The following is a 27,410-nucleotide window of genomic DNA, read 5'->3' as shown; positions in this document are numbered from 1 at the left end:
ATGGATTTCATGAATCCACATGCTGCTAATTTGGAATTTGTGATACTTTGGAGACAGAATATTTATTGAGGAAAAGTTTGGAAAAACTACTCTAACTTGGGCTTTTACTGCTTATGTAGTTCATTACTAAGGAATGCAAGTTTCTAGACCTCCTTCCCCACCCCATTACTTTCCACATTTTATAATATGTTGAATAATTAAAACTTGAGAAACTGCTTTTCTTTTAAAGAAACAGCAAACCTCTGCTCTCGTTACACCTCTTGGTTAATTTGGAAGAATTTTCTTCACCCCTGGACTTCCCTCCTCTTCTCTGCTCCTTCATCCACGCTAAGTGTCACAAAACCTGGTTAATGAGAATTTCACATTTAGTTCAACGTCCATATAATACTCAGGGATGAACTGTAGGACACAGATGATTCCAGAGCAAGTCAGTTCTCTTGACAAAAATGCCAGAACAAGGAGTTCCTGTTGTGGCTCAGTGGTAACAAACCCAACTAGCATCCTTGAGGATGCAGGTTCGATCCCTGGCCTCCCTCAGTGGGTTAAGGATCCAGCATTGCCATGAGCTGTGGTGTAGGTCGCAGATGGGGCTCAGATCTGGCGTTGCTGTGGCTGTGGCTGGCAGCGGCAGCTCCAATTTGACACCTCGCCTGGGAACTTCCATATGCTGAGGGTGTGGCCCTAGAAAGCAAAATAAATAAATAAATCAATAAATAAAATTAAAAAACAGAACAAAAATGATGATAAAACATGGCTATTGATTTGGCTTGATTTCCATTTGATACCCAGAAATTTAGGACAGGGACAGATTACGCAGTGGGGAGAATCTTTGCCCCTGTCTTTTCCTAAAGGGTGCTGGAAAGTTGGCCAAAGACGAAGTCTACTCGGGGCGATGTTTCTCAAAATTTGTCCGTGAACGGCAGTAGCAGGATCATCTGCTGACTTATGGTAAATGCACATTCCCAGGCACCACCCCAGAACTTCTGAATCAGGAATTCCAGAACAGAGGCTGGTAACCAATGGGTTTTTTTGTTTTTTGTTTTTTTGTTTGTTTTTTGTTTTAGTTTTTGTTTTTGGCTATACCCACAGCATATGGAAATTCCCTGGCCAGGGATCAAACTCATGCCACAGCAGCAACCTGAGTGCCAGATCGTTAACCCTCTGCACCATAAGAGACCTCCAGTCACCTGTGTTTTAACAAGCCTTCCAGGTAATTCTGATGCTGCTGAAGTTTGAAAGCCACTGGCCTTGTAGTTGAAGGTCAGGCAGAACCCTGTTTAGATTCTCCCTGGCCACTTTGCAGCCTGTGAATCATCTCCCCAACTCTCTAGGTCTCAGATGTGGATACACTGGTGTTGCTGTGGGAGTTAATGAGTCTATGGCTGTCAAGTTCTCCACACAGTGCTGGGCACAGATTGCTTTCCGTCATTCCTCTCTCCCGGGTGAACAAAAGGGAGAGATGGGAACAGAGTAAGTTCCAACACTGTTTCTGTGATTGGCTTGGGAGGCCGGAATAAGGGGGTAAAGAGGAGACTCCAGACAATGGGGGAAAGCTAGAGCCCAGGATCTGAGCTCGGGGGAGAAGGAACAGGTTTCTGCACGGGTCTGAGGACCCACTCGCCCAACAGGTGTGCACTGCGCCAATGCTGGGTATTCACAGGGTTAGGGGCTAGAGATCAGAAGTAGAAAAGACGGCTAGAGGTCCCCAGCCCTCCTCGGAGAACTTACAGCACAACGGGTGGCAACTGTGTTTGCGGAAGCCAGCCTCCCACAGAGGACAATCATGGTCAGAGGCACCCAAGCCAAGCCATCTCTTTGCAGAGAAGAGAACTATAGGTTCCAACGAACAAAGATCGAAGCTAGATTTCTAGGGGTGGACAGGCGGCAATGGGGGTGATCAGACACCTATCACCTTTGTTTGCTGGGATCTCCAGGGTGACTTCTTAGGAAAAGGTTTCTCCTCTCTTCCCAGTGGTACAACGCTCTCCTCTCCCCAAGGCCCTGATTCTTCATCCCCAGTCTCTCCCAAGCCCTCCATACAGAGAATTCACTCCAAAATAGGGCGAGGGCCCCTTTCTGTGTGCCAGGCATGTGCTAGTATACGCTCTGTATTATTTCATTCTCATCACATCTCCAACAGGGTAACAGCATGTATCTTTTGTTTCTCTCTCTCTCTCTCTCTCTTTTTTTTTTCCCCCAATTTTTACAGACAAGAAAACAGAGGTTTCAAGAGATTCAAGAGACTGCTCATGGGTCAGAGCTGGTGAGGGGCCCTCCCATGCAGGCCCGAGTTCATACCCCAGGGAATCTGAGTCCAAGAAACCAGGGGCAGAGGCTTTACTCAAGGATCCACAGCTGCCAAGGACCAGCAGGAGGATCGAAGCTTCTAACATGTGTACTTTCGTTTACAGCAAACCACAAGGCAGTAACAGTTCTGTGGCAGATGCTTAGAGACCCTTCTAAAAAGAAAGAAAGAAAAAGCTACTGGTAACATCGGCTGAAAAGTCCTGGAATTTCAAATTTGTCTTAGCCAATTTGCACAATCACCGCAGCCGGGTTTATATGGAAAACGTACGGCGCACGCTTTGATTGCCATGACTCATAAATCCAAAGAGCCCTCCCGCTTCCCTGCAACAAAAATCCTTTTCTTCCCCGGCTATTTAATATGCAAGGCAGACTGGAATATTAGCAGCGCAAAAGGGTAAATAATCTGGTAATTGATCCGGGATTTGTGGATTTTTACCTCAAATTTCTGTTTATGGTGGAAGGTCGTAAGCTACACAAACCTCTATTGATCAGAGCCTTTTGTTTAAACAGAACCTACTGTATTTATTTGTGCTGCTCCTCCAAAGTCAAACAAAAGGGCACCGATGGAGCTAAACCTCGGCATGGCACTGCGGCCATGTGGCCCATTCACTCGGCGTACAGCTGTTTTCAATCTGCACAGTTTGTCTTTCGTATCCACGTGAGATGGAGCAGCCTTCACTTAGCCTGGGAGACAGGCCAGCAAGAGAAGATACACACTTAACCCTTCCCAGACAATCTCCCACTCCCTTCTGACACCAAGAAGGGACTCTTAAGAAGCAGGGCGTTTTCCTAGAGATGCAAGCAGGGCACTCAGCGTGGTGTGTCTGTGCTCACTGAGGCATCGAGAGGAAAAAACCCCTTTCCCTCTGCCCCCAAAGCGGCCTCCTTGCCTCCACTTGCCCGGTCCTCAAGAGTTCCCCTTGAGAGAGACCTGACAAGGAGCAGGGTGTTCCCTGCTGGCTCTGGGTGTTTGGGATCCTCTTCCTTGGGGACAGCACAGAAGCTCCTAAGAGCAGGTGGCCAGAGCCTGGGCTGGTAGAATGCAGGCAGGTGGCTAGTAATAGGGTCCCTTTCCTCAGATGGACTTAACCCTCCCACTTGTTTCCTTAATACCAGACTGAGCCCAGGTTTTCTTAATCTTGGCATTGCTGACACTTAGGGCTAAAAAATCCTTTGTTGGAGGGGGCTGTCATAGGTTTTGTGGGGTGTTTAGCAGAACCCCTAGCTCTCCCCAGCAGATGCCAGTAGCAGCATCCATCCCCAGTAGGAAGAGTAGGAGATGTCTCCAAAGCATCACCTGGCACTGGGCGAGGGTGGAGGGGGACGGGACATGGTCCCCACATTGAGAAGCTCTGCCTTGGACAGGTCGGGCTGTGTGCCAGGCTGTCAGCAGTAGGGGTGCTGGACCAGGAAGTAGCACATCAATTCTTCATCAAATGTCTTCTCCTCTTTGGGGTCCTGGTTTCCTCATCAGCAAGGTGCTAGGGAAATGCCCTAACTTGCCAATCGGAGCTATGGACCCAGTGCCATGCCGCGGTCAGCACTTCACCCCACACCTGGATGGAGGAGACCTGACTCCTGTTTGAGGCAAGGTCCTGACTCCTGTCTGAGGAAAGCAGCCCGGAGAACCCAGGAGCCCAGGCAGTGGACGAGAAATCCACCTCCATCAAGCGCTATTGGGTTTTGAAGGCTCTTTGCCGAGAGTGATGAGGCTTGATTTTTGGAGGGAGCCTGTGGCTTGGCAATCAGGATCCGAGTGGACTGGCTTTGTCCTTCTACTTCTGGCTTCGCTGAGATGGAGACATGGGCCTCTGCCTTCAGAGATGGGGCTGGTGGCGGGCAGCCCGCAAACGCTTTGCAATTAATTGCTCTGGGTGGGTGAGTGCGTTAAACAAATTGAAGCCTTCATAAAAATAGGGTTATTCTCAGTTTGGCTGTTACAGGCTCCTGGCTGTTAAATCTTTGGAAAATAATGCATCAGAACCTGGATGCAACATGCATGGTTTCATTGCCAGAATGACTGAGGTTCACATCTCAGCACAGACTCTTCCTAATTGTTGAATGTTCTTGGGCAAAGTTGCTTTATCATTCAGTGCCTGCTTCCAACCCTCATCGGGCAATGGCTGATGGTACTGACCTAAAAATCTTGCTCTGAAATGAACGGGGTGATGGATGTGAGGCCATCGGTGTGCGTGCAGCCTATCCTTGATATTACCAATAAATGCCATTATTATCATTATTACATTACTATTATCATGAAGGTTTTTTTTCCCTGTGTCAGATTCTTATACAAACTCAAAATATTAAGTTTACAATCCACACAGAAGTGTTTTGAGATATTGAATGATGAGTCTGTGATATCCAGATAATGTTTTCTTTGTAATACTCAGATAATTTTTTTTCACTTTTCATTAGGATATTTTGTGTTATAGTTTGTCTTTTTTTTTTTTTTTTTTTTTTTTTTTGTCTTTTTCAGACTGCACCTGAGGCATATGGAAGTTCCACAGCTAGGGGTTGAATCGGAGCTGCAGCTGCTGGCCACAGCCACAGCCATGCCAGATCTGAACCCCATCTGCAACCTACACCACAGCTCATGGCAGCACCAGGTCCTTAACCCACTGAGCAAGGCCAGGGATTGAACCCATGTCCTCATGGTTACTAGCTGGGTTCGTTACTGCTGAGCCACAAGGAACTCCTAAAGTTTCAGGCTTAATGTTGCGGGGGGGTGGGGTTGGGGGTGGGGGCAAATAACACGGCTTCTTTCTCTCTTTGAAACTCTGACTTTCCAAGCTGAGAAAGTATTCCTGCACGCTAAAGGCCAACGGTATGAAATGGGGAGCAGCGCCTCAAACTGAGGCCAGGGATTTTACAGGCAGACCAGGCAGATCCCCTTCCTAGGGGTAACATGACTCAGAGATCTTGCTACAAGTGCAGCATTTCGCAGCTTGCGACTCGACCTCATCTGTAGTTTACCCATGTGTCCCCTGTTATGGGGAGGCATGGAGACCTGTGCCAGGTCACACCTCTAGGGTGAAAATGAGCCCTGGGAGTTCTGACTCTGCAACACTCCCCAGCATGCAGGTGGGTGAGCTTTACAGCCTGGAGAGGGTGTGCCTTGTCCATGGGACCTTAAAACATATCCTAGAGGGTGTGAGACAGGGTGCGATGAGCAACTGAGAGGATCCGAAGGCGAACGAAAACCAGCAACCACACTGCTTCTAGCCTTCTTCTCCCCTTTCCTCTTTGCCCGCCTTCCTCCCGGGACCACAGTCCCCCCATCCCCACACCCCATTTCTTGTATGTTTCTTGAAGTTCATGTCTATTGGCTTTCACTAAATGGAACGGTTTGCCTTTCGGCTATGGGTGTGAGGAAGCGTCTCCCCTGCAGTGTTCATTTGGGGACACAGAGAATTATCTATGCACGTAATCTCTCTGTCAGTCATGACACTGAGGATAAACATGCCTGTAAAACTGTCTTAAGAACCACAAAACAATACTGGGGAATCCTTCTTCCCAAGGCCCCTCTCTTGCCCCTTATCAAGTATTCTCAATCTAAACTGTGTTCCTCAGTCTCGTGCTTTTTTTTTTTTCTTTTTTTTCCCTTTTTTCTTTTTTTTTTTCTTATGGCTGTACCTGCAGCATATGGAAGTTCCTGGGCCAGAGACTGAATCGATGCAGCAGTTGCGACCTATATACACCACAGGTCCAGTAAAGCCAGATCCTTTTAAACTACTGCACTGGGCCGGGGATCAAACCCATACCTCTGGAGTGACCCAAGCCACCGCAGCTGGATCCTTAACTCACTGCACCACAGTGGGAACTCCTCTCTTGCATTTCCTGAAAGTTACACCGAGGTAGGATCTCTCAACTCTAGAGGGGAGGGGAGGCTCGTTTTTCAGCTTTGTAAAAATGCCACTGTGCTCTCTTTTATCTTATTTGTTTCTTCCTCTCAATCTTATGTCTCTAACATTCATCCAGGTTGTTGCCTGTACTTACTGCCTAGGGTTCTATTCTATGCATTGATTCTTCTATTGAAGGAAAACGGGGTGATTTTCAATGACCTGGTTTGGGGGGAGTTGTTTGGCTTTGAGAAAGAGAATGTTATGACATTATTATCTATGTGTCCTGATGCATATGAAGAAGAGTTTTTCCCAGGGTACACACGAAGAGCGGAACTGAAGAGGGGTGAAGAGTCTGGAGATGGAGTCCAATGTGAGCCTTTTGATTATTAAGAGAGTCTCTTTTGCCAGCTCCAAAGACGCTGCCTTGTTGCCTTGGCAGAATTTATTTTCCAAACTCCATTCAGGGACTTTCTACTTCAGGACTTCCTGAACAAGAGCTGTTCAGCCAAAGTTCATCTCTCACGCTCACACAGAGGGGGTGGTTTTAGAAAGAGAAAGCCCTTTGGTTTGAAGCGCGGCTCTTCCATGGACTAACAATGACGTTGGACAAATCTTGTTTACCTCACAGGACAGCGCTGAAAAATACCCAGGAAACGTCATTACAGTTGAGATGTTCAGGGTTAGGGCATCCAAAGAAGTAGAATGAAAAGCATGTTCTAGGCTCCTGAGGACATGACGAAAGGGCCAGAACACAAGGGCATCCAAAGGACGCTCTAAGCCTCACCAAGGTGTCCTCTGTGCCTCTGACAGTGCCCTGGTGACCATCCTTCCACATCTCAGATGGCTCTGGACTCAAATACCCGGTCAGCGGGACCAACGGAAAGGGAGGAAGAGAAACAACTCACTGAGGGGATCTTATGATCTCCCCCAAGAGAAGGTAAGTTTCTCTTGCTCTGAATTCTTGCTTTTTTTTTTTTAAGAGATGAAAGTTTTTCTCTAATCTCCTCCTCAATCTTGATTTATTTTTCCCGGTGGATGCATGCACCAGACACACCCACCTTTTTGGCCTCAAAGAGACTGTCCCTCTCTGGACCAGACAATTCTTGAGGTAGCAAGGGGCCCAGCATGCCTCTGATTTGCAAACAAAGCCAACCAGAACCTTCCTCCCTCCATCAGGTCCACACACCCCCAGAGGTGATGTTCTTCTGGCTTAATGGTCCAGGGCCAGGTATGAGGCAGCTAGGGGCCATCCCCATAGCCCAAAGCCCACCAAAATTATTCAAAGTACAGTCCCAGGCTGTTTACTCTTGCCTTCAGAAACCCCAGTAAAGGCTGTGGTCTCAGAGTTCCCCCTGCTCCTGTCCTCTGCCTCCTGACCACTCTGGTGTCTTTCCTACATGGCCTCATGTGCCATGCCTTCTGTCTCTGGCACCTGTGGGGTAATAACGTTTGTTTTTTTGAGCCTCTCTGTGTCTCCTCTTATAGCTGCACCTGACTGACCAGCTCAGAAAAGAATAGAAAACCGTTGTTGAGAATTTATCATGACTCCCGTCCTTATGTTACCAATGAGCAAACTGGGGTGGGTGTGTGCTGCAGGAGTCTCTTGAATCTTAAACCTCCTTTGCTTTAATAATGGAACAAACTACTTACGCCTGTGTTATGATGCCACTCACCTCCACCCAGAAAGAAATGTGAGCAGCTCCCAAAGGCAAGAGGAGACAGACTGACATGTTCTGGGTGGTTCTTCGTTTCAGGACACTCTAAGCTTCCTGTGAGGCTCCCCAGGAAGGGAGGGCCTTGGCTAGTTTATGGCTTGGGTCCCCACATTTAGTGTCTCCCTCTGACCCAAAGCCTCAGCACCTTTACCTGTCAAAGGGACATTACAGCAGGTAACTATTAAAAAACACAACAATCATTACAACTAATTACAGCTTTTACAACTACTTTGAAGATCTGAGATGAAAGACACTTCATGAAGGCAGATATGGTGACAGGTGAGCCATACAATTAATTAAACAATCTTGTGCATAATCACAGGCAGAGTGATCTTCAAGAGCCATGAGGCTGGGTTGAGGCAGCTCCCAGGCCCTTCCCATGGGCTGATGGTCAAGAGTATCTTTCATCTCTCTTCATTAAACTCCTCACACCTAAGGCTCCCTGAGCTTGCCCCTCCTCTGCAAAATAAGGGCAGCACCAGTACGCAGCTCAGGGGCCTTTCGTCCACACAAAAGCATTGAGTTAATTAGCAGGTCTAATAGAAAGTGTTTTCAAGGCCTCACTTTGAATACTGGCTCTTATTAGCTCTTAGTTCTGAGCAAATCTTAATCTCTCCTAGTCTTATTTTCCTCATCTCTAAAATGGGGTAATTATCTTACCTAACCTTGTTGGAGGTACTGCTGATTAAACAAGAAATTAGCACAATGCCCGACACGTGGTCAGTGTTCACTACATGAAAGTCATTGTCACTGACATATTGCAGGTAACTGGCCCTTTCTTCGAACATGGTTAAGCAACTTGTCCACGGTTGTCTGCAGCCTTTCCTCTAGGCTGGAGACAGTCACAATGTATATCTCTGTAAATAAAATAAGCCTCTTTTTGTGCAGATGAAACTGGGTGGGTGGATATTCACCAGACTTGGAAGGTGTCTTTAGATCTGGCTTAAAATAAAGGCTAAGTAGTAGATAGGATTCCATAGGGGCTGTGGCTATATCGATAGGCAAGCATCTTCCAGAGCAGCTAAAACTGAGATAACAGTGTCTGGTCCACATGGCTCACTGATTAGGAAAGTAGTTCCTGATCTATGATGCCATGTAAGAGGAGGGGCAGGGGGAGAGAAAGAGAGAGAGAGGGAAGATAAAGATAAAGACAGCTGTCTTTGGGGCAGGTATGGTCTAAGATGGTGCGCTTTTTTACTGGGGCAACTCCATATGGTTAGAGAAGCAGCTGTAGGAGTTATTTATTTCATAATGATGAATGATGATGCTTAGCAGCTCATATTCTAAGTAGCCAGATTCCTCGATTTGGTTCCTGGGTTACATATGCTAAGAGACCATGGAGAAGAGGATCCAGTGGCCTTGACCCTGTGCTAATCCCATGCTCCCCTGCAGCATGTGGAAGAAAACCAGGATGTGTAGGGGAACAGCAAGAAGAAGGTCAATGAGTAACACTGCTACTCTTATGAGGAGCACAGCAGGGACCCCAGCACTCCCAGGTGATGGTGCATCCAGCCCACGAAGCCTTTTTGCTTTCACATGTCTCTTGGCTCATGGGAGGAAGTGTGAAAGCTGCTTTATTCTCCCCACTTGACAGACATGGCAACTGAGGTTCAAGGAGGCTGAGGGCCATCCTCGAGTCACTCAAGGTGGCCTGCCCTGGGCCAACTGGTCCCACAGGATGTGTCATGTCAAGGGTCAACAAATGGACCTGATGGGACACAGAAACAGTACAGTGACTTGGGAGTAGGGTCTAGGTGCGTGAGGGAGGCAGGGAGGGAGTGTGGTCTGAAGCCCACTGTTCTTAGGCAAGAGGAAGGTGACGAAATGACCTTTTGCCTTCCTTGATCTTAGAAGCAGCCCCAGCTCTCAGATCCCAGTGGATCTGCCTTCTTGGTGGTCACTAACCATGCTTCAAGGCAGCAGAGAGTGCTCCTGAGTTGGCACCTTGGGGTTGGGTCTCCAAGGCCAGGGCCCAGAACCTTGGCTCCAGTGAGCACCTTGCAGGTCTTGGAGGAAATGGCAGCATCGACGAGGCAGGGGACCTCGGATCTTACCTGCTGTGATGGGTGGCCAGGCCCAAGGCCCTGAACAAGAAGCAGACAACAGGGTCACAGAAAGCAGCCCTCACTGCTGTGCTGCTTTGTATCAGCGCTAAGGGTCTCTGGGGGTCATCCATTTCTACGCGTATTTTTTTTTTTTTTTTCCAGAGCCATCAAATCAAATTGATTTTTGGTCATTTTAACCTGGAGTTCCCATCATGGCTCAAGGGAAATGAATCTGACTAGCATCCATGAGGATGCAGGCTCAATCCCTGGCCTTGTTCAGTGAGTTAAGGATCCAGCCAGTGGCTATAGCTCCGATTTGACCCCTAGCCTGGGAATCTCCATATGCCATGGGTGTGGCCCTAAAAAAAAAAAAACAAAACAAACAAAAAACATGGGTAGGATTAGCAAACCTGTCCCCCCAGGTGAAAGGCTAGTTTATTAAAGGAGCCATTTATCCAACTCTTCTGAGATAGGAAGAGAATTTTTGAGTGACTTTTGGGAAACAAACAACCCGTCCCAAAGGGAGTTTGTGACAAGAATCCTAATCACTGTTTATGAAGCACCTACTACACATCTTTACTTTAGATCCTTTTCTACTCCTCCCACAAGCCTCTGAGGGACACAATAGCTCAAATGATGGGTACCTACTTTTCATGCCTTCTCTCATTAAATCCTAAATTCCCAATGCTGTATGTATTATTACCCTAATTATTAAACGGAAGATCAAACCATCACATGTAACGTGCACAGACTCACACAGGCAATGACAGAGCTGGGATTCTGACTCAGGGCTGGGTGTCATCACCAAGCCACTCTTTCGACTGGAATCTCCTGGACTAGGTTGTCCTACCTTATCCCCTAGCATATTTGCCTCCAGATTCTGACTCACCTGGAAGAGCATGCATATGGGGTGCTCATTTATGAAACAAGGTCATGGTAAAGGGATAAAGACAAAGGCGAGCAGGACGAACAGCCCCCAGCCAAGGAGAAGGCTTGTGTCAGTCATGGTCAGGTCCAGCCCTGCAACCTGCAGCCGAGACACTGGGCTGGATGGATCTCAGGAAGGCTCAGCTTCTGCACGGGGGCAGAGGGACTCTGCAAAGCTCGAAACAGAAATACACATCCTGCTCCTCAGCCGGTCATCAGCATTAAATGAAATGCTGCAGGTAAAAGTCTACACAGGCCCTGGGATAGAGGCACTTGGCCCTTAGGGAATGCCTGGTGTAGCGTGGAGATGACCAAGAGACTGGTTTTCACTCTTTGTCCCTTTCTGGGCAAGGATAAGACCACCCAGCTCTTTGGCAGCAGGGTCTAACTCCAGCCCTCCCAAGCCAGAGACCCTCCTGGGACACATGCGATAGGGAAGGGAATTTGAAAGAGCAGTTCTTGTCCCATTTCTGCTCCTGAAGTCAGGTCTGAGCTGCCTGTCTGAGGAGGCCAGTTTTAGCCCATAAAAATACAAAAAGACCAGTTAAATTTAAATTTCAAGTAAACAACATGGACTTTTCTGATTTAAGTGTGACCCAGTGCCTATCCTCGCGTCTGTGTTGTAGGCACACGTTCCTCTGGTTGGCTGTTCTTGGCAGAGGGGAAGCCCTGCAAGAGGCTCAGACCCTGGATGTGCCTGGCACCATCCTCTCTGGAGACCTGAACCCAGCCAAGGAGACACAAGTGGCTCCAGGAGGACCCAGCATCAGTCCTCTTCCCTGAGTAGGGACAGATGGGCGAACTGGATGCTGCAGATGTTGGCGCAGATGAGAAAGACCAGGTGTCTCCTGGGGAAGGGCCTAATGTGATGTCAAGTGCTGCCATCCCAGGCCTTAATGGAAGGAGCTGCTCCTAAGTGGGTCTTTCCCACAAAGTGTCCTGTGAGGCCCCATCAGAGCGAGGTCCCTGGCTTGCAATGGGATGACAATGACTCCCAAACCCCTGCTTGCCTGGGAGGCATTTCCTTTTCTCTCTCCCTCCCCTCCTCTTCTCCCTCAGCTTCCTCTTCCCTCCCTTCTGGAACCTAAGGCAGCGAGTGGCTCTCAATCAGGCCAAGTGTGCATCCAGTTCCTGTGGCCACCACGGAAGGCTGAGTGCTGCACAGGGAGTCCCTTGGTGGCTGTGTTGTGCCTTCTGCCACCCTGGCTGTGAGGGCCTGGCCCAGGCCCACTCTCCCAGGACATTCCTCCCGGCCCTGTGCAGGCACAGCTGTCAGGATGGGCAGGCCCTCACCTGAGGGCCTCGCCTGGATCCCGGCACACCTTGCCCCCATTGCCCAAGGACTGGCAGCGGATCAAAGAGCTCTGGTTAGAACAACATTTGGCAGCCAGAGGTGGCTCAGCAAAATGATCCTGGCCTGGGTGCAGGAGCTGAGCCTCCTGGAGTGCGGCGTGTAAAGCCTCCATGGCTTCTGTCTGCGGCCGAGCCCTGGTATCAGCCCCCCTCGCAACCTCAGTCCCCCCCAGTCAAGTCCTTCCATCCTGGTGCTGCAGGAGCCTTCATGAGCCTTGGCACCTGGAGTGTGCAGCCTGGCCTGTGTGCTGTGCCTCCTGCCCTGAAGCAAAATATCAGCAAGCAAGGCTACCGTTTCAACACAGCACTTGGGTGCTGGACTCAGAGCTACTGTCTCCCGTGTTATCTCATGTCTTCCTCACCACAGCACTCTATGGTGACCTTATTATGATTCCCCCTTTATGGGCATTTTAATAACTCTGTTGCAGGCAGCCACTGAAGCTCTCAATAGCCCCTGACTCTCTGTCATAGTTCATTTAATCCTCAAGCATCACTATGACATCAGGACAAGCCTGATTCCCACTTTACAGCTGGGAAAAACTAAGGCACAAAGAGATGAGTAACTCCTAGACCTGGGATTCAGACCTTGATAATCTGCTTCCACGATGAAACCTTTAGAACCATTCTGCATAAGGTTGCCCCACATAAGCAAAAGCAAGTTCAGAGAGGTTAATTAACCTGCTTAAGGTCACACAGCCGAGATGTTTAAGAGCACATAGTGGGACCCAGGTCTGTCTACTCAGAGCCTCATTCTTTTTAATTATGCCATAGTGCTAGGTTTCATATATGTACACATAACTGACAGGTATGTGTATATCTATGTCTACAAACATATTCTATAGCACTAGTAAACAAAGAAAACAAGGAAATGAGCTATGTATCTTTCATTTGTTTACGCATTTAGTTTTGAGGTGCAGAAGATTTCAACACACGCATACATACATACCTATGACAATTTCATTAGTAGGAAACGGATTTAAAATAAACCGGGGGAGTTCCCTTTGTGGTGCAGCGGTTAACGAATCTAACTAGGAACCATGAGGTTGCGGGTTCGATCCCTGGCCTTGCTCAGTGGGTTAAGGATCCGGCATTGCCGTGAGCTATGGTGTAGGTCACAGACAATGCTCGGATGCTACGTTGCTGTGGCTGTGGCATAGGCTGGTGGCTACAGCTCCGATTCGACCCCTAGCCTGGGAACCTCCATATGCCGTGGGAAGCGGCCCTAGAAAAGGCAAAAAGACTAAATAAATAAATAAATTAATTAATTAAATAAAAATGAACTGGGGTTAGCAATCCATGATTGACTTGGTAATACGTGGAATATTTTGAGAGATGGGAAAAGCATATGAGTCATTGTCCCCAACAAGCTCAATGAGGGAAGCTAGCCCACATGAGTACATTTTTAGTTCCAATTTTAGAAACTCTTCAAGCAGATAAGGTGACCATTCTGATAAATGGAAGGAAGCTCAGAAAACATAACCACCAAAGACCTGCAGCAACGAGGGCTGCTTACCTGGTCCTGGCCACCCCCAAAGGCTGTCCTTCACCTCTAGTCTATCCTGCCTCTTTCATGAATCTACACTCCTGGGCGGGTCTCAGGGTATGGGCACAGGGGGATCTGGGAACAGGTGGTCAAAGCCACGAGGCTGATCACTGACAGGTGCCTTTACCTCTCAGCTGGCCTAAGAGCCCTGCCAGCGTGGTGGGAAGCTTTTACCTGGTGCATTCCTCAGCAGGGCTCAGAGCACTGAATTTAACTGCAAAATACCCTAAACCCCAGCATTTTACCACTCTCCTCTGGAGCTTTTTGGCTTGAAAATAAATGTGCTGGCATGTGTGGAAACAGCCCAGCAGTTCGTTCCATGCTTGGATTGTGCAGAGCAGCACAAGCGCTGTTGTTAGCTTGGAGGCAGGTGCAGGCCAGCCACGGTCTCAGGATCTGGAAACCTTCTTTTGTGCCCGAGGAGGGGCCACAGCAGAACCAGAGCCAGCCTGCGCCGTACAGGGTGGCTGCTTCTCAAGAACCTGCTGGTCCATAATTACTGATGAGCTTGTAGAAAAAGAGCCATAAATGGGGGCTCAGTGGGCAGGGGTGGTGGGCCCCTTGGGCAGCTGCAGGGGAAGGATGAGGGGAAGATCTCCCTCCAGCTGCCTCCTTCACCTCCCCTGGACCCCACTCTCCACTGGATGAACCCAGCTCCCCTTTTTCTGGTGGCTTGGCAGGTGTCTGCCGTTCACACGGTTAAGCTGCTCCAGACCTGCCCGTTTCAGCCCCATCTTGCCACTCCTACCTGTACGCGCCAGGGACAGCAATTGTGCAAAAAGCCCCACACGTGAGCTGCCCATCAGCAAGGCAGCCAGAGAGGCTGCGGGCCTGGGACGCTGGGACAGGAAGGCTAACAGGTAGGGAGCCGCCAGAGCAAGGTGACATGGGCATGAAGGTTGGGTCCTGGACTGATCAGAGGATAGAAAGTACCAGGTGAGAGGAGGCTCCCAAAGGCAGCGATGCTGGCTATTAACATGAAGGGCCCTGGCCTAGGCCTTCGGGATGCCAGGAAGAGACTCTCCGCATCTGCAACCTGTGTGTCACGTCACCTGCCAGGGTGGCACCTTCCACACACCTTGGCCTCTCTCAGGCTGGTCTCATCTCTTCCGCATGCACCAAAAGAAAATGGTAACCTATTTTCCATTAAAGACATGGAAAATGTAGATTCTCCTGAAGGCTTGCTGAGGAAATGGAAGCGGGGGCAGAGGTGGGAGGGCTCCATGCATCCAGCACCAGAGGATTTCAGAAACTCCCTTTTAACACCCTTTGTCTGCCCCAAGACTCTCCCCTAGCTGTGACTCCTGCCACCTGGCTTTGCAACCCTCTCAACTGCCCCTCAAAAACCCCTCTACGAAATAGAATGGATGGCTCTTAGCAACACAGAAGTCCTATTAGCAGATCTCAGGTCATAAGCAAATCCTGGGAGCCTTGCTTCACCTAACAATGTGCCCATTATTTTTTGCTTTATTAATTAAAAACTTATACTCAAACAGAAAATGATAGACATCCACGTACCCCCAACCTAATTGGACTGATGTAAATGTTTTCTCCTTTCTTTCCTTTGGATCTTCCATTCTCTCCTCTCCTCTCCCATCTGGCCCCCTCCTTCTCTCTCTCCCTCTCCCCACCACCCACCTCTCTCTCTAACACATTAGACAGAAGGTAAAGCCCTACAGCCCATTTCTATTTTTTCCCTGTCCTGAAACATTGCCATGCATGTCTAGCGAGTGTCATTTGGTCTGATTCCAGGATAGCACCATGGTGTGGTTTTGAATGTAGCCTTGGAAGCCAGACAGCCTGGCTATGAGCTCCAACTCTGCACCAACTAGCTAGGTAACCTGGGGCAAGTTGCTTAACTCTTCTATGCCTTAGTCAAATAAGGAAGATGAGAGTAAATTAATCTTGGGTGCAACAGTCAAACGTTAATACACTGAAAGTGCCTGGAACAAAGCCTGGAAAAAATAAATGCTTAATAAAGATTAGCTATTATTATGAGCCATACACAATAAATAGTTTTGGGGGGTGTTTTAAAAGTTGGCCTAAGTTGCATCATAACATTATACCTACACCCTCTCTCTCTCTCTCTCTCTCCCCTTTTGCAACTTCCTCTTCTCATGTGCTGCCATTGTGTTCAGAGTTACTATTCTGATACATGTAACACAGCCCTTGCAGTTGCTGCGGAGTGCTCTATGCATGTTGTTTTAAATGACAGTTCCCTAATTACTTATCCTAAAACTTATTGGGAGAAGTAGGAACCAAAGCAATTTTAAAGCTGAGGAAGAATGAAGGACTCTTCCTATTAAATTGATACTAAAACTTATATATGTATCAGTTTAAGCAGCAACATCCAGCGGAACATTCTGTAATCAAGGGGATAGTCTATGCCTACCCTATTCAGTAAGGCAGCCACTAGCCATACAGGCTACTGAACACTTGAGTTGTGGCTAGTGTGACCGAGGAAATGAATTCTACTCTAATTTAAATTTATTTTATTTATTTATTTATTTTGCTTTTTAGGGCCACACCCATGGCATATGGAGGTTCCCAGTCTAGGGGTCCAATCAGAGCTGTAGCTGCCAGCCTACGCCACAGCCACAGCAACATCAGATCTGAGCCATGTCTGCGACCTACACCACAGCTCACAGCAACGCTGGATCCTTAACCCACCGAGGGAAGCCAGGGATCGAACCTGCATCCTCATGGATGCATCTTCATGGATTCCTTTCCGCTGAGCTACGATGGGAACGCCCTAATTAAAACTTAAATAGCAACACGTGGTCACGACTACCCCACCTGACAGCACAGATTTAGAGCACCAAAATACAGCGACAGAGCGTAGACACCCCTTGATTTGGGGGACCAGTAGATCAAAGAAACATAAGCGAGCCTAGAGACAGACACCAAAGTCTGATATATGACCAAGAGGGTACCGTAAGTCAACAAGGGCTATGAAGAGCATATTTCTGTCAAATGTGTGGGTTTCCTCTTCTTGGAATTTTCGTTACTTTACATTTGGCCGTTTCCACCATCCTGCAATGCCTCGTATAGCTTCTATGTATTAACAGGCCAGAATTATTGGTACATTTAGATGTAACATAAAAATATTTCTCTTAGCATGTGGATTGCTAAATGAAGATTCTGTTGAAACGCCTTAGATTTAAAATGTTTCATTAAAGATTTTTGCTTTATAGATCTTGTTTAAGAAACTTTCCCCAGAATCTGGAAAAGAGCAGATCTCTCTATCCATATAGATATAACTGAGTTACTATGCCGTATACCTGAACCTAACACTATACTGTAAATCAACTATACCTCAATTTTTTAAAAAGGAAGAAAAGAGATATTTTCCTTGTACATGTACATTTTCTGTATCCAGCTGCACTTTTTTTGTGGGTCAACAGTTTTAATTATGCATTTGGTTTCAAAACATTGTTCTATCATGGTTCTTACTGGCTATGCGCTGATCACTCTGTCCCTGCTTTTATGTGCATGGCACAGTAGCCTTGAAACATTGCAGTAAAAGAGATCTCCCCTCCCAACCCAGGAAGTCACCAGCTTACCGAGACATCTCGAAAAAACAAGTGTATTTTCCCACTCCGAGGTCATCAAGGTAGTTTCCTACTTATTAAAAGGCATGTCGAAGTGAAAATCGAAAGTGGCAAAGGCCTTTCGTACTGCTGTCTCCTACTTAACTCTTTACTGACAGGTAATAGCGGCCGATTCCAGGAAGGCATTTCTAAGACGACAAGATACAGCTACACTTCATCATGGAAAAACAACAGAGGACTCTGAGCAATTCACAGTCCAACTTTGACTTCTAAAAAACAAACAACTAGAAAATCACTATCCTCAGATTTGGCCAAGTTTGTTTTTACGACTAGGAATAACGTTGTGTTTTTTTTCCAAAATTTTTGGTTAAAAAAAAAAATTGTAGAGATGAAATAAACTTCTAGTGTGAAAAAAAAAAAAAGATGTATTTTCCCCACTCCAAGGCCATCGAGTTAGTTTCCTATTCATTAAAAGGCATATTAAAGTTTGCATTTCAAATCAAGATATTTAATCCTACTGAAATTTGTTATTGAATATTGTGTGAAACAGATCCAAATTAGTCTCCCTCCCCCATTAGGATGTCGCTATTCCAGTGCCTTTTATTGAGTCATCCATCCTGTCCACGTGATTTAAAATGCTTCCTCAGCACTTTAGTTTTCTCAATAAATTTTAGAATAATCTGGGGGTATACTATGGTTCCATGTGAATTTTAGACCTGTTTTTTTTTTTTTCAAAACCCTAAAGATTCCACAACACACACAACTATTAGAACTAATACATTCAGTAAAGCTATAAAATACAAAGTCAACATACAAAAATCAGTTGTGTTTCTATAGACTAATTCCAAACTACCGGAAAAGGAAGGAATGAAAACAATCCCATTTTTAAGACCAACAAAAGGATCAAATACTTAGGAATAAACTTAACTCAGAAAGTGAAGGCTTATACACTGAAAACCGTAAAACACTGTAGGAAGAAATGAAAGGAGATAGAGACAAATGGAAAGGCACTGCTTGTTCATGGATTGAAAGGCAATATTGTTAAGGTGCCCATGCTACCCAAAGTGATCGACAGAGTCGATGCAATCCCTGCCAAAATCCCAACGGCATTCTTACAGAAAGAGACAAAGCGACATTTGGAAAAGAGGAACAAGGGGCTCAGTGTGCACAATTACCCACCTGGGACAGGTGGCAGAAATGTGACACAGTCTCAAAGCTCTGCCCATGAACACTGCCTTATGCTATGCCCCCAGTCAACTGGAGAGAGCCCTCTACATTTTCCCAGTCTTGCAGGAGAGGCTCCATATGTAGATGAAACAGAGACACAATGGAGAAAATCCTCCCATGAACTTCAAAGGAGGTGACTCCCAGACGAGTGAAGTCTTCTAGAGCCGATGGCTTTGAACTGAGAGTTGGGGAAAGGAAGCCAAGCCCCTGTCCCATCACATCTCCTGGTGCTATGTGCTGTGCAAATGTCCTCCAGGGCTCAGAAGCACTGCGGCTCCCCAAAACCCCAGTACTTCTGTTAATAACACCCACCCTGACCACACTTGCAGCCCTAGTTCCAAAGACACCCAATACCCAGACAAGAGTTTGGACAGGAAAGTCTCACCTCCTGCTGAGGCCATATAAGATGAACTTGGATACAGGAAGCACAGGTGCATTGGGCTACTTGAAATGAGTCAGACAGATAAAGACAAATACCACATGACCTTACTTGTATGTGGAATCTAAACATGCGGAAACTCATAAAAACAGAGTAGAAGCGTGGTTGCCCAGGCAAGAGGGGGAGAGGGAGATGGAAAGATGTCGGTGGAAGGCTACAAAGTCACTAAGAGCTGAGGATCTAATTCACTAAGGTGACTATAAGTCTCACCAGGATAACAAAGACAACAAAATAGTACTTATGGGAGAAAAAGCTATATTAACTAAACTGGTGGTGGTAACTACTCTGAAATGTGTACATGTATCAAATCACTGCCTTGTACACAGGATCCTTAAGCAATGTTGTTTGTCAATTTTATCTCAATAAAGCTGGGGGAAAACCATGAGGAAATATTACTGCAGATGGAGCAGGAAGGAGGCTGAATCAAGAACTTCTTTCAGATAGGACATGAGTCTGCAGGCTAAATGCTCTTTGCACCCAAAAACATTGTGGCATTGTTGCGTTTTGCACATATCTGATGATTTTGCACTTACTGTTATTTCTGATGGCGCTAAGATGCCCCTTCTTTGCATGGTGGACACGTATTAATTGTCTAAGAGTTTTCTCAACCCTCAGTTCTTCCAAGAAGCTTTTAGTGACATCTAAAATCTGAATGAGGGGCCTCTCCCCCATGCCAGCCACAACTCTCGAGCACTATCCTAGTCTGTTATTTACTACTGCTTGCTGTTGGGTGTGTTTTCTCTCGCAGACCATGGAGTCTTTAATAGCAGGGTTGTATCTGTCTTATCACTCTCCTCTGCATCTGGGATAGCAGGGCTAGTCAGTAAACATCATGGCTAGTTGGTAAACATATGTTGAATTTCTTAAGCAAGGAACTGATCTCCCGCCAGCCAGTGGTAAACTCCGCTCATGTTACTGCAGTTTCTAACCTGGGCAGGATCTGCTCCTCAGCTATACCCCAGGGCTCTCTGGGGCAGTGGCAAGTTCATTTCTCTTAGCTGCAAAATGTTCTGCCTTTGCCAGATAGAGACTGCAGCAGGCTCTGAGGGAGATCTCACTCGAAGTGACATTTATTTGAACTTGGCTGTAGATGAGGGGGAGTTTTAGGCAACTGGCCCCTTTCAGAGGCAGCTGCATACCAGCCAAGAGGAAACTCAAGGCGCCAGCCCTTTATAAAAGCCCAGCTGGACTGCGACATTGTCCTTCTTTCATCCCATCCCAGGATCTAGGCAAACACTCCTTCTTCAGTCTAGAATGCTTCCCACCTCTCACTCCACTGACACATGCGCCCATACACACAAGCTCTCTATCTCACACACACACACTTAGCCTCTCTTAGGTTCTCTCCTTTAAATTCCTATCACCTTTGTCCTATCCTCTCATGAAACCTCGTTCCTTTCTTTCAAAGTTTTAAAAAAGATGCTCCATTTTGTGATTATACATCCATGGATGAGACTGCCCCAAAAAAGTCTTTGTCCTTTAGAATGTAAGCTCCATGAGGGCAAGGACTTTGTCTCCTTTTATTTTGAATTACCTGAGCACCTACTAGGTGCTTAAAAGTTAATCAAATCTATATTGAATATTAATGAATGTCCCTTTGTACTCATTATGTTGCAAGAGTATTACTCCTACGTCTCTCTTTCTCTTGACTTAACAACACACGAGCCACTCTTGTAAAGGCCCTGCCGGCCTGGACTGCCGGCAGATGATGGTGACATGGGGCTATGCCTCTGAACCTCCTCCTAAACCAGATTAAAGGCACCGAAAGTCAGCTTCGTTCACTTCCAGTCCTATCTCGCTTCAGACCTCAACCGGGGTTAGCAACCTTCACCAACCGCCTCTGTTTATCCAGCATCGGGCAAATGTATTCAACTCATTTCCAAAAGAGAATCCTCTCTCTTCATGTGACAATCCCAGCCAGCTGTCCATCTGCACATGGGGACCGCTGCCCTCCTCTGTTGGCCCCAGGCTTGGGCACAGAGCCAAGAGCAGCAGAAGAGCACAGGCTCCAAGCTAGAGCACCTGCGTTCCAACACTGGTTCTATGACTTTCTAGTGTTAGGGCCCAAGGCCCAGTCTTTTGCTGACTGGCTACCCCTGACCCATCTGTAAAATGGAGATACGTGCCTCCGTTGCAGTTCTGTTGAGAGGATGACACGCTTTTACGAATGTACCCTGCTCACCTAGACTCGTGTAATGAGTCCATAAACATCCACTAAATCACTAAAAGAACATCACCTGCAGTTTCAAGTTATGTGGTTTTAAGTCATGTGACCTTAGTCAATCATATTGATGACCAACAAGTGCCCCCCTCCCCCGACCCATCATCCCCAGATCACGCTCACCCACGAGTACGTGATCGGATCCATTCAAGGTGAGGCTGTAAGAGGCTCTGCGCGGTTCTCCTTACCTTTCTTGAGCTCCTGCCGTCCACGATGGGAAGAACATTCTCCAGCTGCTGCCTCTGCACCCTGGGTCCTAAAAGGGTCAAAGCCAGCAAAGCCACAGACCATACGCAGACCTGGCAGCAAGAAAACAACAACAACCTATGGTCATAACCGCTCACTCAGTTTGGGGAGTTGTGTGTGACATCGTTGGGGCCAAATGGAAGGCAGTAACCCATATTTCAAATCATCAGTCGCATCCAGGTGTACTTAGACGGGTGTGATGCTCCTTCAGATGGAGCAGAGTTTGCAAATTCATTAGCCTTATGCCTTAATACATTTATTAAGTGTCACAGCACAGTCTTTCCTTTGGCCAACAGCAGTGGATAAATCTTGTTACCTCTCTGGAAATCACATGGCTTATGGCCTGTGGGGAAATAAACATGTGCTGATCTCAAACTAGTGAATTTCTTGAGTGTTTTTCTAGGGGGAAAATGTGAGGACCTTGTTTCAGAATAAGAGCCTGGCATCAGGTTCCTCATATGGAGGGCAACATTCACCATGAATTCACAGTTCTTCCCTCTAAAAAGTAATTACAAAAACGTAAAAAAAAAAAAAAAAAAGTCCAAAGAAAGCCTTTTAATGCTATAATTTTCCTAGTACTTACATGTCCCATTAAAAAGGAAAATGACATTTAAAATAATTTTAAAGGTTTTGGCTTAAACCCATAGAAAGGAGGAAATTCCCCCACGAAGCATCAAGTTCTCATTATCTGGGCCCGGCCTGCATTAAGGATGGACTCCTGTGGAGATGCGAGGGGGTGATTGGGTTCCAGCTGAGAACAGCCACGCTGAAATTAACATGGCGCCAACCTGACCATCGTGGGTCTTACGTGGCACTTTGCCTTGTGTGTCTCTTAAGGGCCCTTCAGCTGGAAATCTGCCAAATTTCTTCTTGCAATCATTCTATTTGGGGGTTGTCCCTATGTGTTTTCCTGATGCCAGTTCTGGCCTTTTATGATTTTTTTGGTCTTTTTTATGTAAATGTATGGATGGTCTAGCTCCGTGATCAGAGCCAATCAACATGACACAGTAACTTTTTTACCAGTCACTTCTCTTTGTGCTCCATTGTTCCCCCTGGTTTTAATCAGGTTTCCCCACCGCTGAGAGGTAAGCATGGGGATTTTTGGTGGGCCATATTCTGTGACATTGATAAAAATATTTAACCCAGTAAGGGACAGGTTGTTGAGAAGGAAAACTGGCCCTTGAGCTCCTGGGTTTTCATGGCGTCCATGGTGTTCCTGCTGTTATGGGATCGCTCTTTCTAGGAGGAGTCATAGGAGGAGGGTACCACCGTGTTACTGGCCACCTGTCAGGCAGCTGTCAAGAGGTAATGATTTTCCATCACTGCCAAGCAGGTTCTAGATGGCAGCCAGTGACCTAAGAAGAAAGTCTCCATAGCCCATTACCAACCTATCCCCTGAGCCCTTTGCCTCTCTGACTAACACCCTTTCCAATAAAACTCCATTTTTGTCATTGCATCTGTCAACACGCCTACAAGTCCCTGAAGGGTGAAATTAATTTGAACTACAGAGCTGGACAAACAAGCTCAAAAGTGAGTTCTTCAGAAACAGAAGCCAATATTTCAGACACGGATCTGTTTGGGAAAAAAAAAAAAAAAAAAAAAGGCTTGGGTTTGGCCCTTAGAGCTTGGGTGGGGGAGGGGAGGATACAAACCAGGAAGTGGTTCAAGCGATTACTGCAGGGCAAATCTTAACTCCTCAAACGCTAACCCCTTATGCCTTCAGGTGGAGGAATCCTGCCTGCTGGTGGATGAAACCCTTGTGGGTTAAAACCCGAAGGCCTCTGGAGAACTGTTCTTCTGACCAGTGACCTGAATTTCAGCGTGACCGCCTTAGGAAGGCACAGTTTCATAGCATTTCAAACCCCACCTACCTATCTGCTTATTTATTTAATTTTTCACCTTTCTGTCTGTCACCCCTGAGCCCACTGCAGAGAGCAGAGGCTTCCTGTGGGAGGAAACAGCTTATCTCATACTTTCTCAGCCCACCACCATCCGCATAGTTCAACATATTTTCTTCAACGTTGATACTATTTGTTGAGAACCAAAGTATTTCTTGTTCAGAAAATAAGCGGATGTCGCAGGAAGCTACAGTGAGTGCACGCTTTATATACACACAGACTGTCCATCCCGTTTATCCAGGACTAAAAAGTACCCGTATTCTCTTATCCAACACCCTTCGGCCTTGCCTAGAGGTGAGAGGCACAGGGAAGGGGTGGGTTTCAGAAAATATTCAAGGCAGATACACGTCAACAAAAGCACCACCTCATTCAAAAACACACTTCATGTACACTGACTTTGTCCATTCAACAAATCTACATTGACTCCCTGCTCTGTGGAGAGGCTATGTTCTCTAATAAAAGCCCTGGGTTCAGAGTCTGGTTTTCCTTTGCCAACTGTGTGAACACTGGCCAGTAACCAAAGCTCTGGCTTTTCCTTTCCTTTATGGAAATATGAATCCTAATGGCTTTGACGTGGGGTTGTGGTGTGGGGTGAAAGAGATGCATAAAGGACCCACTGGGGTCCAGCTGATGGGCCCTCAGCAGACAGCTGACTGCTGCTGCATTACCAGTGTACTATCGTCATCACCACATACAAATTCACCCAATGACACAGTCCTCTGGCTCATAGCAAACTTTAAGTGGTCAGTCAAGCTGAGGGCCTTTAGCTGTAAGTGTCTGTGAGCCCCTGTCTGAGGGCCTTTTCCAGACACTTAAGGGCAGGTCAGAAGTCTGAGGGTCTGAGCACCCCAGAAACAGCCATGATGGATGGCACCTGAGGGATAAGTACCCCCGGCGTCCTTGCCCCTGGGTAGGATAACTCTGAAGTATGTTGTACATGGTCTCACTGGGGCCTTGAGTTGGATGAAACCCCAAGTGCCTGCACCAGTAACGTCCACTCTCCTGAACCCTCTTTTGGATTTCTTGTGTCCCCTGTCAAACCTGCCAGTTTCCTCACCAGTGCATCTGAGACCATTTGCCAAATAAACTACTTGCACTCAAATCCTTGGATCCCATTCTACCCTGGGGGAATCCAACCTAAAACTCTTGGGTCAAGCACTGACCTGGTCCACAGGCTCTCTACCTGGGGTTGTTATATGAGAATCAACCACATCCCAAATCAGTATTGATGGTTCAGAGTGTCTGACCTTGTGACTTCAGATTTCAACTCCTATTTGAAAGCATTTTTTTTTCTACCTAATGAATCTAATACACATGCTTTGCCTTTCCTGGCCACAGAGGCTACTGCTTCTTCAGCTTCCTTTGGAGGATGTGTGATGTCTTTAAGAAGTATATATATACTTCTTATAGTATACTCTGACACCCAAAGATATATTTATTATACATAACACATACCCACCAAACTCAGTGAAAACCATTCCAGCCATTTCACATAGCATATGTAGCAGACAATTTTATTGACAGAACTATAAACTATCCAATTGAAGCCCTTTCTTTTATGCATAGAGCATGTAAGGAACACAAATGATTTTCCAAATTTTTTCTTTTGCATATATCTAGGCAGAAGAAACAAAATAATGGCCCAGGAAAAGCATGTAAATGAAGACAATTGGGTTTATAATCTAAGATGAGTGAATTTAGTGGAGCATGAGTTAGAAATAGTTCACACCAAGACGGACCCTAATGTCATGGCTCAAGAAATGTATTCCAGTGACCTCACAGCTTTTGTTTTTAAATAATTACTGCCATTTGCAGGTATGATTACAATCTGGGCAATTAGAATGTATACACTTTCCTACCAGCTTCCTCTTCTCAAACCTTGGTAGCATAACCAAGGTCGCAGTCTTAGCCAAAGTGATATTCAGAAAGAGGGCATTGATATAGCACTTCGATTCCAGTTCAGTTCTGGATCTGTGGTCCAGATCTGGGTCTGGGCACTAAAGCTGCATTGGTGCAACCCAGACAAGCCCTGTAACCTTGACTCAGCTTCCATCTCCATCCACAGGGAGGAAAAGTGACTTCATGGGACCATCCTGAGTTTCAACGAGGTAAAGTGGATATAATCACTTTGTAAACTGTGTACACTAGATAGAAATCAGTTAATGTTTTTATCATCTCAGCTGATCTTAACAATTGCTCTCTGAGGGAGAGAAGGTAGATTAGTGTTTCCTTTTCATAGGTGGGAGACTGGGAATTGCAAAGGTTAACTCAGAGGTTAGACCTGCTCCCCGGGTCCTCCAGTTCTGAGATGAATCTTCTTTCCTCTATGACAGTGAATCGAGAGCTTTCTTGAACACTAGACTCAAACTGAGGGAGCATGCCACAAAACTGCCAATCCCCACTCTTTTCTCTCCCTTTCACCCCCACCCCCAAGATGCTAACTTAATGGGTCAAAACTGGTTTTAAGAATCTTCACCTCTAATAAATCCTTCAGCTCATTATGATGGAGGAAGTCCATAGACCACATATTCAAAACACTCAGCTGTTATGAAATGTTGTCTCTCAGAATTAAGTTCAAAAAGGACAATCCTTTGGAATTAAAGAAAGGTCCTATTTGCTGGTATGAGGGAATGTGGCTAATTGTTGCACAAGATAAGAGTTACTATTACTTGAATCTTCAATAGGTATCAGCTATGATGCTAAATGTTTTACATTTATCACCTAAATGGATCCTGATGAAACCCTGGTGACTCTGGATAGTGTAACCATATGAAGTAAGTACAATGACCCCTCTCTGTTTTACTGTGAAACATCTGGTCTCCAAGAGATAAATTTACAATCATCCCCTACATAATAAATAGCAAAGAAAGGAACCAGACCCAGATTTGTTTAACTTCAAATCCATGCAGTTAGCCATGTTATTCTATAAAAACAAATAAATAAGGAAGGAAAAAGAATTCTGTACAGAGGGAAACTCTAATTCTGACAAAATCATACTATGTTTGAACTGATAGAAAAAGACCTATGGCTGACTTTAGGTACACTCTGTAATCTGGTTTATTCCATTTTTAGGGGCCTAGCTTGGTGGTATCAGATCTCAGGAGTGGGGTGAGATCTATTGTTGAAGAACAAATTACCCTCAATGCAGCAACTTGAAATACCCACCTCTTTCTCTCACATGGTTTCTGGGGGTAAGAACTTGAGAGCAGCTACTTCTAGCTCAGGATCTCTCAAGAGGCTGTGGTCCAGCCATGGGCTTGAAGGCTTGGCAAGGGCTGGAGAGTCTGCTTGCAAGACAGCTCACTAACATGCCCGCTGGTGGGAGGTGTGAATTCCTCACCACGAGGGTCTCTACGAAGGGCTGCTTGAGTGCCCTCACAACAGGGCAGGCGGCTTCCTCGAGAGGAAGTTACTCAAGAGAGGGATCAAGACAAAAGCCACTGTGCCCTTTTATGACCCAGGCTCAGGGGACACAGCCACCATCACTCCTGCTTCATTTGATTAATTGAAAGTGAATCACCAACTCCAGTCCCACACAAGGGAGAACTAGGCTCTCCTGCTTCAAAGGAGGAATATCAAAGCATTTGCGAACATATTTTCAGAAACACCAGAGGTGGGATAGACTGACATATCTTTATGATCTCATTCTATCCTGTTGTGGCAAGTCAGCTCTCCAATTTCTATTTCTAAATGTAGTAACTTTTATCCATTCACCATCCATCTATACTTCCATCCACCCATCCATCTATCCACCCACGGATATCCATCCAAACATGCACAGAACTCTTTCTAAATTCCAGACTCGGAGTGCCCACTGTGGTACAATGGGATTGGCGGCATCTTGGGAGCACTGGGGCACAGGTTCCACCCCTGGCCCAGCACAGTGGGTTAAGGATCCAGCACTGCTGTGGCTGCAGCTTAGGACTTGTCTGTGGCTTAGATCTGATTCCTGACCCTGGGAATTCCATATGCCATGGGGCAGCCAAAAAAAAAAAAAAAAAATAGAAAAAAAAAGAAAAAAATATCCAGACTCTTGGAGAATACCAAGAGTCATTCTCTGCTATAGGAACTTATCATTAATGAGAGGGAAGGTGGT

General features: G+C 46.4%; 1 protein-coding gene across 1 annotated transcript in view; it reads right to left on the bottom strand.

Annotated features, from left to right (window-relative positions):
• LOC106510465 overlaps nucleotides 1–27,410 on the bottom strand; it is a 419,655-nt gene that overhangs the window by 88,224 nt on the left and 304,021 nt on the right. Inside the window, exon 5 of the mRNA XM_021097070.1 lies at nucleotides 21,359–21,469. Coding sequence (XP_020952729.1) covers nucleotides 21,359–21,469 — 111 coding nt within the window. The remainder of the gene's footprint in view (nucleotides 1–21,358; nucleotides 21,470–27,410) is intronic.

This window comes from Sus scrofa, chromosome 6 (genome assembly GCF_000003025.6).
Source record: "Sus scrofa isolate TJ Tabasco breed Duroc chromosome 6, Sscrofa11.1, whole genome shotgun sequence".
Classification (NCBI taxonomy): domain Eukaryota; kingdom Metazoa; phylum Chordata; class Mammalia; order Artiodactyla; family Suidae; genus Sus; species Sus scrofa.
This window is presented reverse-complemented; position numbering and strand designations above follow the sequence as displayed.